Genomic DNA, 16,749 nt, shown 5'->3' on the forward strand with positions numbered 1-16,749 from the left:
TGGAACTTAAGTGCTGCAACCCCACCAAACTAATTGAATTTGAGTCAAAAACAGAAGCCTTATAACAATATATAATTCAAGCGTGAGCTCCAAAGTTCTATAGTTTTCCTTTTCCATACCATAATGGCAGCTTCTGTGTTTTCTTCAAGAAACAGAATCATTTCTTTGGTTGACTTGATCAGGCTGTTAAGGTTAACATAATGTCATTTCTGACTAAGGATTACAATTTTATAATACCAAACTCCAAGAATTATGATCCTTTTAACAAAGGATAAGAGAGAAATGAAATGACATCAACATAGACTAGGCAAGAAAAGGCATCAAACTTCACATTTAAGTTTTATCTGGGTCCCAATATTTCTTCCAGTCGCCCAAGGATTTAGAATTTTAGAACTTTGAAATTTAAACATGTTACCCACCACCACCATGTCTATGTCAAAAGTAACTGTGAAATAAAATAAACATAACATCAGATGAAATTGAACAACACAAAACACCCTAAAAGATCTGGAACTTTAAGTCTTGATGTGGAGAGAACAAAGAAAAGTATAATACAAAGACGAGTTAGTCGCCCGAATGATGCAACAAGATAGACTGGGATTATGTTCTCAACCGGTGAAATCCTGCCGCGTCTAAATATGGTTGTAATGAGACTTTTATTTCATGAATCTTTAGCCACTGTGGTAGCTTGTCGAACTCTACGCTGATGAACATCCCAATTATAAACACGAGCGATGGTGACCTGCCAAACAGTATATTAGTCGAGAAGTATTACAAATTGTACATGAAAACGAAGGATACTGAAGAAGATTTAAGTATATAGACTCGCTGTATTTCTCCAGTGAAAAAGAAGTCACAGTTTTAGGGGCTCATAGGGCTCCACCATACTGTAGGCATTCGATGCATTCAAAGATTTCTTATTTATTTAATTATTATTTTTTATTCCATTCAATGCAATAGCTTGCTTTCAAATGAGGCCTTGACTCATTCAATCACCACTTGGAAACAAAAGATTTTGATACGCCTACCATACCTGAGTTATAGTAACTTGATCCCTCAAGAATTGCAAATCGGCAATAAGAACTTCTAAACTTGCTTTAGCATTATCTAAATTCTTCTGCAGAAGAGAAGTGGCCTGCATCACAAGTCACAGAAAAATTATCCTATCAATTTTAACACAGGAAAAGAGAACTTAAAAAGGCATCAGAATAGAAGAGAAGGATGGACCTCTTCATATGAATATTCTAACATGACATTTGCTCCCAGCCATAAACACACTGAGTCAGTATCCTGAATGCGAGCACGTGAATATATGCCTTCAGACACTTCAAAATCAGCAACAAGATCCTGTATCCATAACAGAAAATTCTTTTAGCACAAAATCTGATAGTTCCAGTATATATGCACATGCTATTAAATTAGAGCCCCAATTTCAACAGATGATATTCCGAACACTACAACTAGATAATTCCTAAAGTCATGACTGCAGCAGATGCCATTACAGCTTACTGTGTTTAGGTCCCGCATAATTTCACAACTACTTTATACAGGATTCGAAAGACATGAACTCAATTACTGTATGGAAAGTTTAATTGGCAGAACAGAAACCTCTTTTTTTTTTTTTTCCCCTATTTTGGGACTGAAGGACTAGAAGGGCTAGGCTCAGATGTATTCTTGCCACCTAACTGAAGGTCTAAGTAAATAATCTAAAAAAAGATCACGCCACTGGAAGGCATCTGAAGAATATAAATGTTTCAGTTTTCTAAACCACACAGATGAAATTAGCAAAGACCATCAAACTGAATGCTAAAACAACAACCAACGTTTCTACACAGCAATAGCCACCATGGGAAGATCAGAAGTCAGAACACCAACCCAACATACATATTCTTTTCAGCTTAAAAGGAACCTCAGCCTCAACTGACGGAATAGGAAGAATTTTATATTGTCAGAATAACCATATGCATCTAATACAGGAAGATGCAAAGTTAAAAAGGAAAAAGAGATGACATTCATAAGTGAAATATATGCCTAAAAGACAATGCATCTAATACAGGAAGATACAAAGTTCAAAGGGAAAAGAGATGACATTCATAAGTGAATGTATGCCTACAAGACTATGTATATGATACAGGAAGATGCAAAAATAAAAGGAAACAGAAATGACATATATAAATGAATAGTGTGCCTAATAGACTAAGTACAACTTGCAACTAAGATGGATTAGAAATATGTCCAAAAGATTAATGCTTAGCATGAGCTACTAAGTCAGGGATAATTTCTTGTGTAAGTGTATGACAAAAAGAGTGCAACCCTATCAGCACAGGATAAAAGGATTAAACTTAAAAGCAATAAGTGACCATCAGGTGAGTTAGTAACTTAGAAATTTTTAGCATCAATGTTAATGAGAATTGTGACGGGGTGCGGAGGGTTAAAAATAGGTTCAAACTTCAATAAGAAAAGAAAGGTTCCACACAATACCATAGCAGTTAGATTAACAATGGAGAACACGTGGTTGAATCACACCAATCAGAAATGAAGGGATGAAATTTTTCTTAAAGATGAGATGCATGCAGAACCAACAACAGTTAATAATCATACAATGGCATGAATAAAAGTGAGTTTATAGAAAATAGATGATGCTGGGGCTGATGAGTGAAAACACTAGAAAAGAGAAAATTTTGACAGGGACTCCAAGGTGTCATAAATAAGTAAAAACCAAAGCAGGTGATAAAGGCTCTAGCTGATGGCTCAAGAAGAAAGAAAGACACTACGGTTGCTGCAGAAGTTAGGTAGAATTGTTGAAGGCATTAGTTCAGGAATCAGGCACTTTTTAAGAAGTCCAACAGAAAACAATTGACAAGGCATGGAACGAACAAGTAGCAAAGTACAGCATGACACAATGCTCATTGGCTGAATCATATTAAGATTGCAACTTAGAAAAATCAGATACCAGTTACATTAAGCATGGTAATGCATGTTTCAAGACCTGTTATGCCAATCTATACAATTGCTTGCACAATTACCCATCAAACCAATGTGTGAGACTATCCAATCTACTTACCAGATTTTATCCACTTCAAAAATAAATAAATAACATGCAATTGCAATATGGCAAATAAACAACCATCAAAGGATGTCCAATACCAGTTAACATGAGGATGAGAATTTGGATGTCCTAGACTTCTTCAAAACCAAACATTCAAGTACCACTAGTTCAAACCATATTTCATATCATCAAAAAGAAAAATAACAAAAACGAACCTCACCAGTACCCTTCTTAGCTTGTAAAGTTGCAACTACATCTAAGCACTTCTCAATATCAGGGATCTTTGCCTGGCAACCATAAGAACAAATGTGAGTTACCAAAAATTGTAAAAAGTACAAGAAATAAAATTTAAGTTGAGCATCAATTTGTCCAGTGAACTTTGTCAAGTTTTGAGCATAGATTGTAAATAAAAACTAACTCCAACAATAGAAAGCGGAAATGAAAGCAGTTAGAGACTTCGATATTAAGAATTAGTCAAGAGTGAAAGAACAGTAGAAATGTGATTATGTTGCAATGTAGAACTATAAATTGCTTATATGACAATGTTATGAATTCAACATTTATCCAGACAGCAAAAAGTAAAACTACTGAGATCACTTATATACTGCAAGCTGGGAAAGCAGTATAAGAATTCACATTTTTCAGCCCTAAGGTCTTCATATAAGGCAAAAACTAGAAAGTAACATTTTTCAAAATATTTCCAAATTCCTTCAAAAAACAAGATGGAAATCAAAATTACAATGAAACTTCTACAGTTGAGATGCAATTCCATGCTCAACCTCTTTAAACAGTAAAAAATTATGCTTCTCAAAGACAGACAAACCACATCTCACAATAACATTTAGAGTATTATTTGAATAAAATTCACAAAAAGGTAAAAAGATTTCCCAACACTTGAACCTATCATGTCAAGCTTCTTGTTAGCCTAGGGCTGACATTAGGCTTCAAGTATTCTTTGACTTATGTTTTACAGAACTACAAGTCCAAACGAATCAAAACTACAACTACAAGGTTTCATATTTATGACAAATCAAGCTTAAGTCAGATCTTCTCACTACGTTGATCATTAAAAAACTATCCCTAATTCTTGAAACACCGACAGTAACATAAATGCAAATATATATACATATAAAACTATCTTAACATAATCTAAATTCAAAACAGTTACCACTAAACTTCATATACAGGAATTTGAAGCAAAAATTGCATGCTTTACTAGAAAAAAAAAAAAAAGAGTAAAATATCAAAATAAGAACACCTGAAGATCCCTTTGTTGAGCTAGAAGTTTCATCTCAACCAACTTGTATTGCTGAAGTCTGCAAAAACAGTAAGGCAATGAACTTTTATAGAGAAAGCAACATTTTTAAACATAAAGATTTGATTTTAAAGAGAACCCAATTGAGAGAGAGACCTTTCTTGGAGAAAGGCAAGAGCAGAGTTGACATCGAGACCCAATTGAGAGAGATAAGTTTGTACATCTTCCACAAACTGAGCTCCTGGTATTCCTCTTCTCTCAGTAGCTGTTGTTTGACTAGAAAAAGAGGACGTCGTTTCTATTGAAGTTGATGCCATTCTCGCTTAATCAATTACAGAGACTAGAGACTTTCCTGTGTGTTTTTGGGTTTGGGCACTGAGGTTTCGACTTTCGACTGAACTCCTAGTCGTTCTTCTTCGTCAGTTTACGGCGCCGTTTTATTGTTTTGCACAAATTGTTATTTAGGACTTTTGGCTGGTTTTCTTTCACTTCTTTTAATTACAACTGTGCCCTAGATTTGGGTTTGGGTCGGGCACATCCCATGACTCAATTTCAAGCCCAATTTTTTATTACCCCTCCTATGCTGCAGAACCTGCAAAATCATGTCAACCTATCAGCTTACTTCAAGTAAAATGTATTGTTTTTTGTAACCTAGGTGTCTAGTCTAGCTTACGCGTACTTCAACTAATTCTTAGAGAGACTAATACAATAACCTACCTTTACGGCCCCCCACTTAAATCGCAGATGCACTGATGAGGAATCGAACCTAAAACCGTACGTCTATCTATACTATCTCCAATTCGTCCTAACCAGATAGGCTACTCAGGGATGGGTACGTAAGTGTATATCTTTGATTTAGAGTTCATTCAACTTTGAGAAACGTGGGAACATTAAAGAAGTTAAAAACTGCAAAACAATAAGACCCAAATCAAAAGAGCAACTACAAAGAGTTTAATTTCTTGATGAATCAAGTAATTAAAACAAATAAATGTATCATTATACATTACACATAGTAGTTGTTACAGTCATTGGGTCAGTAACGTTACTGGACTAAGAATAACAGTTTGAATCACTGTATATTACTTTAAAGATTCTAATCAAATGTTAATTACCAATCTGGTAATGTTACCTCACAAATGACATAAACCATCCCACACTTTACACATACGAACAATAATCCACTGCTACTACATATGCAGTTGTATAAAATTACATACAAGCTGGTTGAAGTTATTCATCAGATGGCGATAATAACTTGATCATTGTCTGCATAATCATCACCTTCGTTTGTAAACACATGATGAAATCAGCTGTCTCTCTGAAAAGCTCATCTAACCTCAAGGACTTACCATTTACAAGCTCTTTCAGGGTTCTAATCCTTGAGTTGTTTCCTTTAATGGACCTCTTATAACCTTCTTTAACAACCCTTCTCTTCATGATAATGCTCCTCCTCGTATGCTTCTTGCAAATACTTCTTTCCCTCGCTTGCCTTCTTGATCTCATGATTTTCATGAAGAGAAAGAGTTTTAGACAAATCTTCTTCTCTTTAAGCACAACTTTCAGGCTCAAAAGAAGCATATAACAATTGAAAAGGTAGCAAATATAAGGTTATACAAGACACATTTATATGTAGTTGTTGTTGTTGTTGCTTGCATTATTGCAAAGGATAACATGGGAGGGGGCAAAATGGACCCACATAATTTTCTCCAGGAGCATGGGGATGAATATTCAATGAAAATAATGAAGCTATACAGGCTTTTGCTTCGTGTTTTGGTTATCTTTCTCTCAATGCCATTTCACATGCTTTCACATGATTCCTTAAAAACACATCCTCTTAGCCGCTTCCTTTATCCTCACCCCATTGAAACCAAACAGCCTGGTTGATTCCTCTCTTTCCAGATTTTATTTAAGTTCAATGAATATCAGTCTCCCACTACATTTATACATGTCGTTGCCTCATCTTTGGTAATATGAAAATGGATCGTAATCTTAGATTTTGTTCTTGGACTTGGAATATATGAGCTTCTAAGGATTTATAAATCCAAAAACCCTGAAAGTAACGGAGTAATTAATGTTACAATAATCATAAAGTTGGGATTCATTGAAGGTACCTCCTGTAATGGTTATGGATAAGGGAGTTTAACCAATGGAACATGTGAAATCAATGGCGGCTCGAGCACATGGATTAATATTAACAATTCGGAAGCTTTAAGGTTTATCAACAGAGAGTTTCCAAAGTCACCCAGAAAAGGTTCTTAGTGTCCCACGCTGCCATTGACACTGCAAACCCTTAACATTCTCTATCAACTGGGTTCTGGCTTTTGTCCTTGTTAAATGCCATGAATTTAGTGCTTTTGCTTGAGGACCTGAGATAATAATCCTTGGACAGATAGGATACTTAACATTAAAATTAAAACTTGCCATTCACATTCTATAATTGTTGCATTTCCTCTCTCTCATGGTATGCAGTATGCTCCTGTAGTCCTGTGTTATGGCTGCTGTTGTTAATATGGATCCATGGCCATGGCCCATGGTTCATCAAGACTAGCAGGTTCAATACAACAGGCCCACTTCATTCAGACTGTTAAAGGTTTCTCAACAGAGAGTTTCCAGATTCACTGTGTTTTAATTACAGTGTATGTAAACAAGGAATAAAGACGTCACATTAAGTCTCGTTTGAAGCAATAATAGAGATAACCCACATGGGCATGAATTACGGGGAAAGTGTTTCCACTTATTTGAACGAGAATAATAATCTCTCCCTAATATGCCAATTAAAGCTAATTCTGTCCATTAATTAAACATCAATGAGTCGTGAAACCAGCTCACACCATATTGCAACTTGCTTAATTTGATCCAATCCCAGTGTCAAGTCATTGTCTTCAATCTACATCCTGGGGAAAGAATTGAATAAATCATGTGCCCTTCTTGGAAACTCGCGCTCATGTCATTTCCAAAACCAAACAATTATTCTCCTTAATCTCACAATTATACTAAACTAATTACCAAGTCAACTCATGACATTCATTAATATTATATGCATCTAAATAGACTCACATGTTCAGTGAATCCCAGAAAAATATTTGGCAGATATTGAAGAATGGTGGGTGGATACAGGGTCATGATCAACAGTAATGGGGTTTTGATTAAGAGGCCAGAATTAAAAGGCAAAACAAAAAAATCATCTCCTATCCACACCCATTTAGGAAAAGTGTCCAAATGCATGTTCCGAGCCTACTTGTATGAACTTTAACTAATCCCTCGAGACCTTGAAGTTAATGACCGGATAAACTTTCCAGTAACTATCCTTATTAGCAACCAAATGGAATCGAACTTAAGACCTCTTGAGTATTAATACACTCAAGAGTGTCAATCGTCTCACCCGACCACCTCAAAAGATGAGGGTTTAGACTTACAAAAAGCCTGCTTGTGGAGAAGAAATTTTGCTCCTTGAATATTGAAACTGCAAATGGCATACTCTCAAAAATCTGAAGCTACTTGAATCTTAGGCCTTAGATATCTACGGGTGCGTTTGGTTCATTATTTTGTATAGGATTTTGAGAATAATATTGGATAGTTGGATAGGGGAGTATTACGAGGTAAACTTTAAAAATTTATGAAAAAGCCATTTGGTTTGCTAATTTAATTAAAGACCCTAATATATAAAATGACAAAAACACCCCCACCACCTGCAGTGCCAGATTCCGGCCACCACCGCGGGAATCTGGCCGAAAAATTTCGTTACGACACAGACCAGTCGGATCTATATCGTAACGCGTCGCTAAGGACTTTTCCGACTAGATCCACCACAGATCTGGTCGGAAAAGGCCAGATCTACGGCCAAATGTTGCAGTCGACCACCAAAAAAGGTCAAAAGAAGTCAATCTTTGGCTGTCAGCGATGCCAAAGATATGGCCGTCATTTTCGGTCAACGATGGCCAATATTTAGCCGTCGTTGACGCCATTTCTTTGGCTGTCGTTGACGGCCAGATCGGTTAACTTTCGGCCATTTCTGGTCGGCAAGTAGGCCGTTATACAAATTTCGGCTACCACCGACTGTGGTTGTCGAAATCTGGCAAGTATGGGTTGATGGGGGTGTTTTTGTTAATTTTTAAACTTTTTTTTCTGGGGTATTATGAAATTAATAAGTTTAAGGGGTCTAAATATAATTAAAAAAATATAGTAATATTTTTAGAATAATGTGTCAAACAATATTTGGGGAATAGAATTGAGAATATGGATAAAAATAATGAACCAGACATGGCCTACATTGTTGAAATTTTGTAACTTTGCATGTGTGAAAAATAGTGGTGCTTGCCTTTTGCATTAACATGTTTAGTGTAATTACTAAGAGAGGTTGATTTATGCTTAATTAAATTAATTAAGGATGTTTTGGACTATATCCTAATAATTAATTTTACTGAGAATTTAATCTTATTGGGGGTTGGTAATCTTCGGACCATCCCAATGGCTACAAAGACCCAGCAACATTATTGCGGCAATATAATATTAATTAAATAATTAATCAAATCAAGAATTTAATCCTTTGTTGATTAGTGTGTTAGCCTTAGCCACGCCTAGTCTAGGTTCTTTAGGAAAGGGTATAGCTATTAATCGTTAATCCTGCTTAGTATTATAATGATTTAAGATTATATCATCAATTGAGGATCATAGATTTTACACTTAAAAAAATTATTATGATACCTTATTCAATAACATTATTTATAAATCATCGCTAAGTGGTTGTTAATAAAAGTGACTACTGAAAGATTTATTTGATCCTTAATTTCAAGGTCTAGAGAGATGAATCGAGGTCCCGATCACAAATAATAATAACAATAATAATAATAATAATAATAATAATACGACTCAATTGGGTAAATATAATTGAATTAAACGTGGAAGAGCATAGGCAAAATACTAATTTCATGAAACTTTCATTTTTGGTAATGCAGACGGGGCGGCCGTCGTTCTTTAAAATGAAAAGGACTCGTCTTCCTCAAAGAGAAATGGATTCAATGGATATTAAAAGGAGAAAACAGTTGAATTACAGTGATTGATCTCATCTGCAATGATAAATTTCAAAGCATTTTGGTTGTTCAGTTCTTCAGAGTGGGGCTTCTAGGTTGGCATAAAGTAAAGGTGGATCTAATTCTCGATCAGCTGCTGTAGCTCTTGGTCCCCATGTTGAAGATCATTGATTTATACCAGTATAGCACTAGCTCCTGGTTTTTCGTTTTGGAATGTATCAACAGTTTGGCAAAATTTCTGCCTATTTATTAATGGTCACTGCAAATACCTTTTCTTCTTTCTTCTTATCTTATCACTGTTTATATATTCAATGCACGTAGCCCTAACAAGTAACCAGCATCAGAATGCTGCTCATAACTAAACTTATATATTTACAGGTAGCTCTTGAAATTTTGAAATCCAAAACGATTCAGCTGGCCTAGAATAATATAATATTCACAGGAATCCCTCAATGGGGAACTCTGAAAGTTGATAATTAGGTGGATGAGTCGATGAACAGTGGTAATATATGGTGGCCAAATGGGATTGGGTTGCCATCGATGGACATAAACTTTTATTTATTTAATTAAATATTTTAAAATTAAAAAAATAAATAAATAAAGTATAGTTTTGCTTGGAGTTTAATGGAGCAAAGCAGGACCCCTCCATGTGAGTATAGGGAATACTTTAAAGTAAACTATGCATATAAACTAAATGCACGTCGTTTTCTTTTTTTTCTTTGGTTTTTGTTGTATTCACATTGGTGCATGTCGTATTATAAGATATAAAGTTAAGAAAAGATGGCTTCCCCTTCATCATTTTTCTTCCTTTCTTTCTTTCTATCGAGAATAAGAGAATAGAAGAGAGAAGAAGGGTGTTGGTTGCTTACACGGCAATATAAAGTTTTATGTTTGTGTAATTTATAATTATAAAAAAAAATTATTTTAAAATTTCTAAAAAAGAAAAAAAATATAATATATGTATTAGAAGTTATATATATTTGTTCTAGATCGCTAATTTGGTTAGACTCCCTCCTCCTTGAATTAGTTTTTGGAACGTAAGTTCTACTTAAAGCCTACTTTATCATTTCTTACAAGCGGCAAATCAATCGGTTTTTGTTGTATTTGGAGACACTGTTTAGAAAATAGATAGTCGATATTAGTTAGTTTTAAAATTTTAATATCAAGGTGGAATGAGTAGTTAAGGAATTAAGTGGAAGAGAGTATGTCACGTTTATAATTTAACTCTTTATATTTTTTTTTTTTCCTTAAGTACTTTATTTTTTAAGACTTATCCATGAATTTAATTAACTTGATGCATAAATTATAGACCATTTGATCTCTTAATAATAATTAATTAATCAACTTGCAAATATTGGCAATAAAAATCCACTCAATGGTCTAATGTCTACATTAAATATAGATCGAACTGTCTCACGTCATTAAAAGTATAGATATAAAATAAATTATTAATGGCTTAATTAGGTCTAAGTCAAATAATTCTTTGTATTTTAGATAGAAAATTATTAAAAAAATAAAAGTGTAAAAGATATACTGAAGGGTCATCTCTTGGATCTATTAATTGGGACAAAGATCCATCCACCCAATGATATAATCTTATCTCTTGGGATTAAAGAAAAGGATCAAATTCAAATTTCATCTTCAATATATGTAAAATGATAATTAATTAAAGGGAGAACAACATTTTCCCACCCAAGGTTTGGCAAAACGACACTTTACCACCCATCAAGTTTCAAAATGACACTTTTCCACTCTTTGTTATGTTTTGTTATATTTTCCTTAAATATTTTACTTTATAAATTTTTGATTATTTTTTAATTAGCCAATAAGTCAAATATTAAAAATTCAAAAAAGAAAAAATAGTTAACCCCACCTAAAAAATTAGGAGTAATGCTATAAAATTGTTTAAAGTTAAATAATCTTAATATTTATTTATAAAATTATCAATATCACATCACTATTATTTATAACGTTTTTCATTTTTACTAATTAACATCAAAAATTAATATTCCTAATTAATTAAATAAACAAAGAAAAAAATATATCTTTATACTTGGACTAATAAATAATCGAATAAAAACTTTAAATTAACTAAATTTTAATTTATAATAAACTAATTAAGAAATAAAATATTTTAGCGTATTTTCGTCTTTTCAGTCAAATATTAACAGAAAATACTAACAGAACCTAACGAAGGGTGGGAAAGTGTCGTTTCATCAAACCTTGGGTGGGAAAATGTCGTTCTCCCTTAATTAAACAAAGTAATTGCTTAAAGTTAAGTCCCATTTGTTCCCTTCATAGTAAATGTACTCCTAATAAAGCAATAACACTTGGGGCTCAAGTTTAGTACCACTTAAGCCAACCCTTTAATTATTCTAAGCTTCATCCAAGAAGCCAACCCTTTAATTTTATGTAATTAGATGATTGATAGATAATACATGGTAGATGATAAGGGAAGGTAGCTTTCCAACCAAGAAATTTAGTTAGTTGTTATTATGTTGAATAATTGGATTGATTAATTTGATACCTCTCTCAACCACTACTATTATAAGTGGGGTGTTTTTGGAATTTGGAGATCTATCAAATCCAATTTAGATGACCATTTTCTTTTTTATATCAATCCAATTAATTATAAGGTTTTATGGATAAGGTTTCTTAATCCTTTTTACTGGGGTTGTGCATAGCTTCAATCTACAAGCTCAGGTTCGACTCCATATTGGTTGCAAAAGTAGTGGCGGTGAGTTGTTGTGGGACGCGTAAGCTAACCCAGATAGTCCAGTTAATAAAAAAACAAAAACAAAAAAGCACCAAAAATGAATTGATTGAGCACCAATTTAGGTGGTATGTTATAATTAGATGGTTGAATAGGTAGAAAAACGGTAAACAGAATTCAAACGGCAAGTGGAAAAGCTTGCTTCTTTGCCTCTTGCGGCTATACATGTGGGGGTTACTTTAGAATCAATTCGTTCCCCTTAAACATTTGAAACTAAGACCACACATATTCTTCTCAAACTCATAATTAGAAACATTGATCACGCTATTTAATTTCTTTGTAGATTATAGTGCTAATGGTTGAAGACTATACCCATCTTGATAACCCATTGGATAGTAAACGTAAGGGTGTGGTCTGTTAAGTTGAAAACCTTGAGGGTTTGACTAGTAACATTGTTGATGGGGTTTTTAAGCAAGGCATCCTTTAACAAGTAGTGGGGAGGATGTTGACAGCTAAAAAGAGACTCCTTTAGTTCCATCTCTCAACTCAACTGTCTCAATAGTTAAAGCAAAACACAGAAGAGATGGGGTTCGGGAAGAGAGGGTTTTAATTTTATCAGTCAAAGTGGATAGAACAGAAAGAAAGATAGAATTTTTATTAACTCTCATCACTAATGTAGAAAAAGAAAAAAGAAAAAAACTGGGGTCTCTACTGTTTTGGCTGCTGAAAAAGAGGGAGGAGGCTTAAATAAACGCACATGGGTGCATGTGTAAGTCTGATGTTAGTATGCCCCAACAACACAGCAACATAATGACTGCAAATGGAAACAAAGAAAGTGCTTCTTTGAGAAGCACTACTTNATCAATCCAATTAATTATAAGGTTTTATGGATAAGGTTTCTTAATCTTTTTTATTGGGGTTGTGCATAATTTCAATCTACATCTCAGGTTCGACTCCCTGTTGGGTGCAAAGGTAGTGGCGGTGAGTTGTTGTGGGACGCGTAAGTTAACCCAGATAGTCCAGTTAATAAAAAAACAAAAACAAAAAAGCACCAAAAATGAATTGATTGAGCACCAATTTAGGTGGTATGTTATAATTAGATGGTTGAATAGGTAGAAAAACGGTAAACAGAATTCAAACGGCAAGTGGAAAAGCTTGCTTCTTTGCCTCTTGCGGCTATACATGTGGGGGTTACTTTAGAATCAATTCGTTCCCCTTAAACATTTGAAACTAAGACCACACATATTCTTCTCAAACTCATAATTAGAAACATTGATCACGCTATTTAATTTCTTTGTAGATTATAGTGCTAATGGTTGAAGACTATACCCATCTTGATAACCCATTGGATAGTAAACGTAAGGGTGTGGTCTGTTAAGTTGAAAACCTTGAGGGTTTGACTAGTAACATTGTTGATGGGGTTTTTAAGCAAGGCATCCTTTAACAAGTAGTGGGGAGGATGTTGACAGCTAAAAAGAGACTCCTTTAGTTCCATCTCTCAACTCAACTGTCTCAATAGTTAAAGCAAAACACAGAAGAGATGGGGTTCGGGAAGAGAGGGTTTTAATTTTATCAGTCAAAGTGGATAGAACAGAAAGAAAGATAGAATTTTTATTAACTCTCATCACTAATGTAGAAAAAGAAAAAAGAAAAAAACTGGGGTCTCTACTGTTTTGGCTGCTGAAAAAGAGGGAGGAGGCTTAAATAAACGCACATGGGTGCATGTGTAAGTCTGATGTTAGTATGCCCCAACAACACAGCAACATAATGACTGCAAATGGAAACAAAGAAAGTGCTTCTTTGAGAAGCACTACTTTCACTTTAAATTTTTGTTCAATTTTTTTTCATCAATCCAATCCAATCCAATCCAATCTAATCTGATAGATACTGCTGAAACTTCACTTAACTCCTTAAGAAAGCTAAGCTACCTGTCCTCCACCGAAAATGACTGTAGAAAGGAGTGAATTAATTGGTTTTGTTTAGGCTGAAACTTAAAGAGACAAGAAGAGGGAACAGGTGTCAACCATGAGGGAGGGGGGGTCTGTTAATGGTGAGAGTGACCTTTGAGAAAGAGCCTTGTTTTGTCTGGGCAGTCTTAACGATGGAGGGCTGGGTTCACTAATTTCTAGGGTAGTTTAAGTTAAGGGGTTATATATTATGTGCTGAAATAAAGGGGTTTTGTCCAGGTGGGGACAATAACCCACATGATATGTCCAGAATTCTCATAAATTTTTGGCGTTTTCGCCAACTTTTGGGCAGTGGAGTTGGATATTCAAATCATTTTGGTAACTCAGATATGACCAAATCCATCTCCCTCTCTCTCTCTCTGGTAAATATTTCACTTCAGTTTTTATGGAAACTCAGTAACTCATATCAAACATGCCCCAAATAATTGACCTCCCCATCTGCCCCATATTGTTCTGTCGTTTTCTCTGTCTACCTGATATTTACATAACACACCTTGCTTCGGGATTCCGTTTACATTCATCTTTAAGCAATAAGTTGAACACCATTAAATTATCACCAAAGATCTTGCATCTTTTAACATCTATGTCAGTTTAATTGCAGAATCTTTGAAAACCCTCTTCAATAAACACAAATTGAATGGATTTGCAGCATTCAACAAACCTCAAACTACCTAAAAATTTTATAAATTTATAATCCATATACTATAACATTATTAATTGGCAAAACCATACAACAAAAATGAAGCAGTCAATTATTGTTAATGTGATTTGGAAACAGAGAGAAAAATAGAGGGAAAGAAAATATGTATTCAACAGGAGGAGAGGAGATTACTTGGCGAGGGAGAAAGTGAAAAATATTAAAAAGAGAAAATACACGTGAAAATTAACAAGGTGTCACCATCAAGAGGTTGGAGGAGGGGCGGCTGAGCTTGAGCTAGAACTAGAACTAGAATCGCCACCACCGCTGCTGCTGCTGCTGCCGCCGCCGCCGCCGCCGCCGCCGCCAGAGAGTAGCTCGGTGATGGCCGTCATGGCTCGTACCTGCATCTCAAGTGCGGCTATATAATCAGAAGCTTCATCTAGAATTACCGGAAACGGTTGTTTCCGGCAACCGGGTACCAACCGGCCAAGAACACGAACTTTCCTCTGCACAGCCGGCAAACTCTTTCTCAACCTCAAAACGCTAAATCTCGTCTTCTTTGAACGGCTACTCCCGGTTGCCACCACAGAAGACGACGGCGGCGGCACTCTCTGCGGCCTCTTCTGCTTTCTAAACTTGAGCTTCAGCCTATTAGTCAAAATGGCTCGGCTCCACCGGGTCCTCCCTTTGGCCGCCACAGCCAAGACGCGGTCAGCGGCTTCACGAACGGCTCGACCTCCGCGGGGGGCAGATGGCGAGGAGGTCTTGTTGCTGATGGTGACATGGTTTAAAGCTTGAATAAGTTTTGAAGAGTAGATTTGTTGCTGAGCTTCAGACTTCCATTTGATTATGTTGTTGTTTGGGTTGTTTTGATCTTTGGGTTGCAAAGATTTCTTCTTCTTTTTCCTTTTGGAGCGGTCAGAGTTGGTTACCGGATTGGATATCACAGTGGAGGACATGATGAAATAATTGGATATGAAATAAAATGATATATATATATCGTTCTGTAGAATCACCAAAACAAAGCAGATATTCCAAGATTGGTTATACTGAATGAATACTGATGATTTAAGAATATATTGGGATGAGAATATTACCTTGAGAGGAAATAAAAGAGGGAGAGAGAGAGAAGATCGGAACGGGGTGAGAGGAAGAAAAGAAAACGGGACGGAGTTTGGGAAGGATGAGGTGGCGAGGTTTGGTGGTGGTGGTGGGAGAGATATTGAAGGGAGAGAGAAAGGGAGAGGGAAAGGGTTATAAAGGAATGAAAAGAGACCAGGCGTCAGTCATTTCCTTAAAACCACATTAAATTGCTTTATGCTTCTGTAGCTGCCGTGGCCCAATGTATTTCATTTTACTTTGGAGTAAATACCTTTTCCCACCCAAGGTTTGCCTTAATTTTTTTACCCCAAACTTTTCAAAATACCACTTTTTCACCCAAAGTTTATATTTCATTAATACTCAAAATTTCACTTTTTCAACCGACGTTCGCCGAGTTTCCAAGAGCCAAGTGAGAGAGGTTTTATAGAGTGGAGGCTAGTGGATCGAATGATAGTAATCGATTGAATGTACGTCGTCGAAATCTGTCAAAAATTAGCTAAGAATAGGAAATCCTAATTTTGTGGTGATCGATAATTGGCAAGAAATCAGATACCGGAGTGAGAGGGGTTTCGTAAAAAGGAGAACAGAAGTTTAAATGGTGGTGATAGAGATAATTTTTTCCATCGGAATTTGCTTTAGGTAGTAACAAAATATTAACTTGGGTGCAAAAATAGTATTTTGAAACCTTTTAGGTCAAAAGTTATTTAAGCAAACTTGGGTGGGAAAAAGTTGTTTTACTCTTTACTTTGTGTGTAGGTGGGTGGGTTTGAGTGGGTGCGCCTTTGCTTTACCTGTGGTTGGTCGGCTGGTTCCTCTATGCTCCACTGTGACTCGAATTGAGTTGTGGTGTGGCTCTTCACCACTAAGTCTAATTAACTTCTCCATCCTAGCTCATGCGCACTTTGTTAAAGCTATGCACTAAAATTGGGTCCCCTATCCTAATTTACCAATACAAAAGCACAAATCTATCGTTATCACATATTTTATGATAGAT

The 16,749-nt window shown here is 35.4% G+C and overlaps 2 protein-coding genes across 2 annotated transcripts; both read right to left on the minus strand.

Annotated features, from left to right (window-relative positions):
• Positions 1-256: 256 nt before the first annotated feature.
• On the minus strand, positions 257-4,677 carry LOC116110105 (probable prefoldin subunit 3). Its single transcript, XM_031396335.1, has 6 exons — positions 4,461-4,677; positions 4,308-4,365; positions 3,265-3,336; positions 1,228-1,347; positions 1,034-1,135; positions 257-742 (listed from the first exon to the last, which is right to left on the minus strand). The coding sequence occupies exons 1-6, from the start codon at positions 4,619-4,621 to the stop codon at positions 662-664; spliced, it is 594 nt and encodes a 197-aa protein (XP_031252195.1). The 5' UTR covers positions 4,622-4,677; the 3' UTR covers positions 257-661.
• A 10,066-nt stretch (positions 4,678-14,743) lies between these two features.
• Positions 14,744-15,939, minus strand: LOC116110102 (transcription factor bHLH147-like). The gene is made up of 2 exons (XM_031396333.1): positions 15,752-15,939; positions 14,744-15,658 (listed from the first exon to the last, which is right to left on the minus strand). The coding sequence occupies exon 2, from the start codon at positions 15,611-15,613 to the stop codon at positions 14,915-14,917; it is 699 nt and encodes a 232-aa protein (XP_031252193.1). The 5' UTR covers positions 15,614-15,658; positions 15,752-15,939; the 3' UTR covers positions 14,744-14,914.
• Positions 15,940-16,749: the final 810 nt, after the last annotated feature.

Source organism: Pistacia vera, unplaced genomic scaffold (genome assembly GCF_008641045.1).
Source record: "Pistacia vera cultivar Batoury unplaced genomic scaffold, PisVer_v2 Contig597, whole genome shotgun sequence".
Classification (NCBI taxonomy): Eukaryota; Viridiplantae; Streptophyta; class Magnoliopsida; order Sapindales; family Anacardiaceae; genus Pistacia; species Pistacia vera.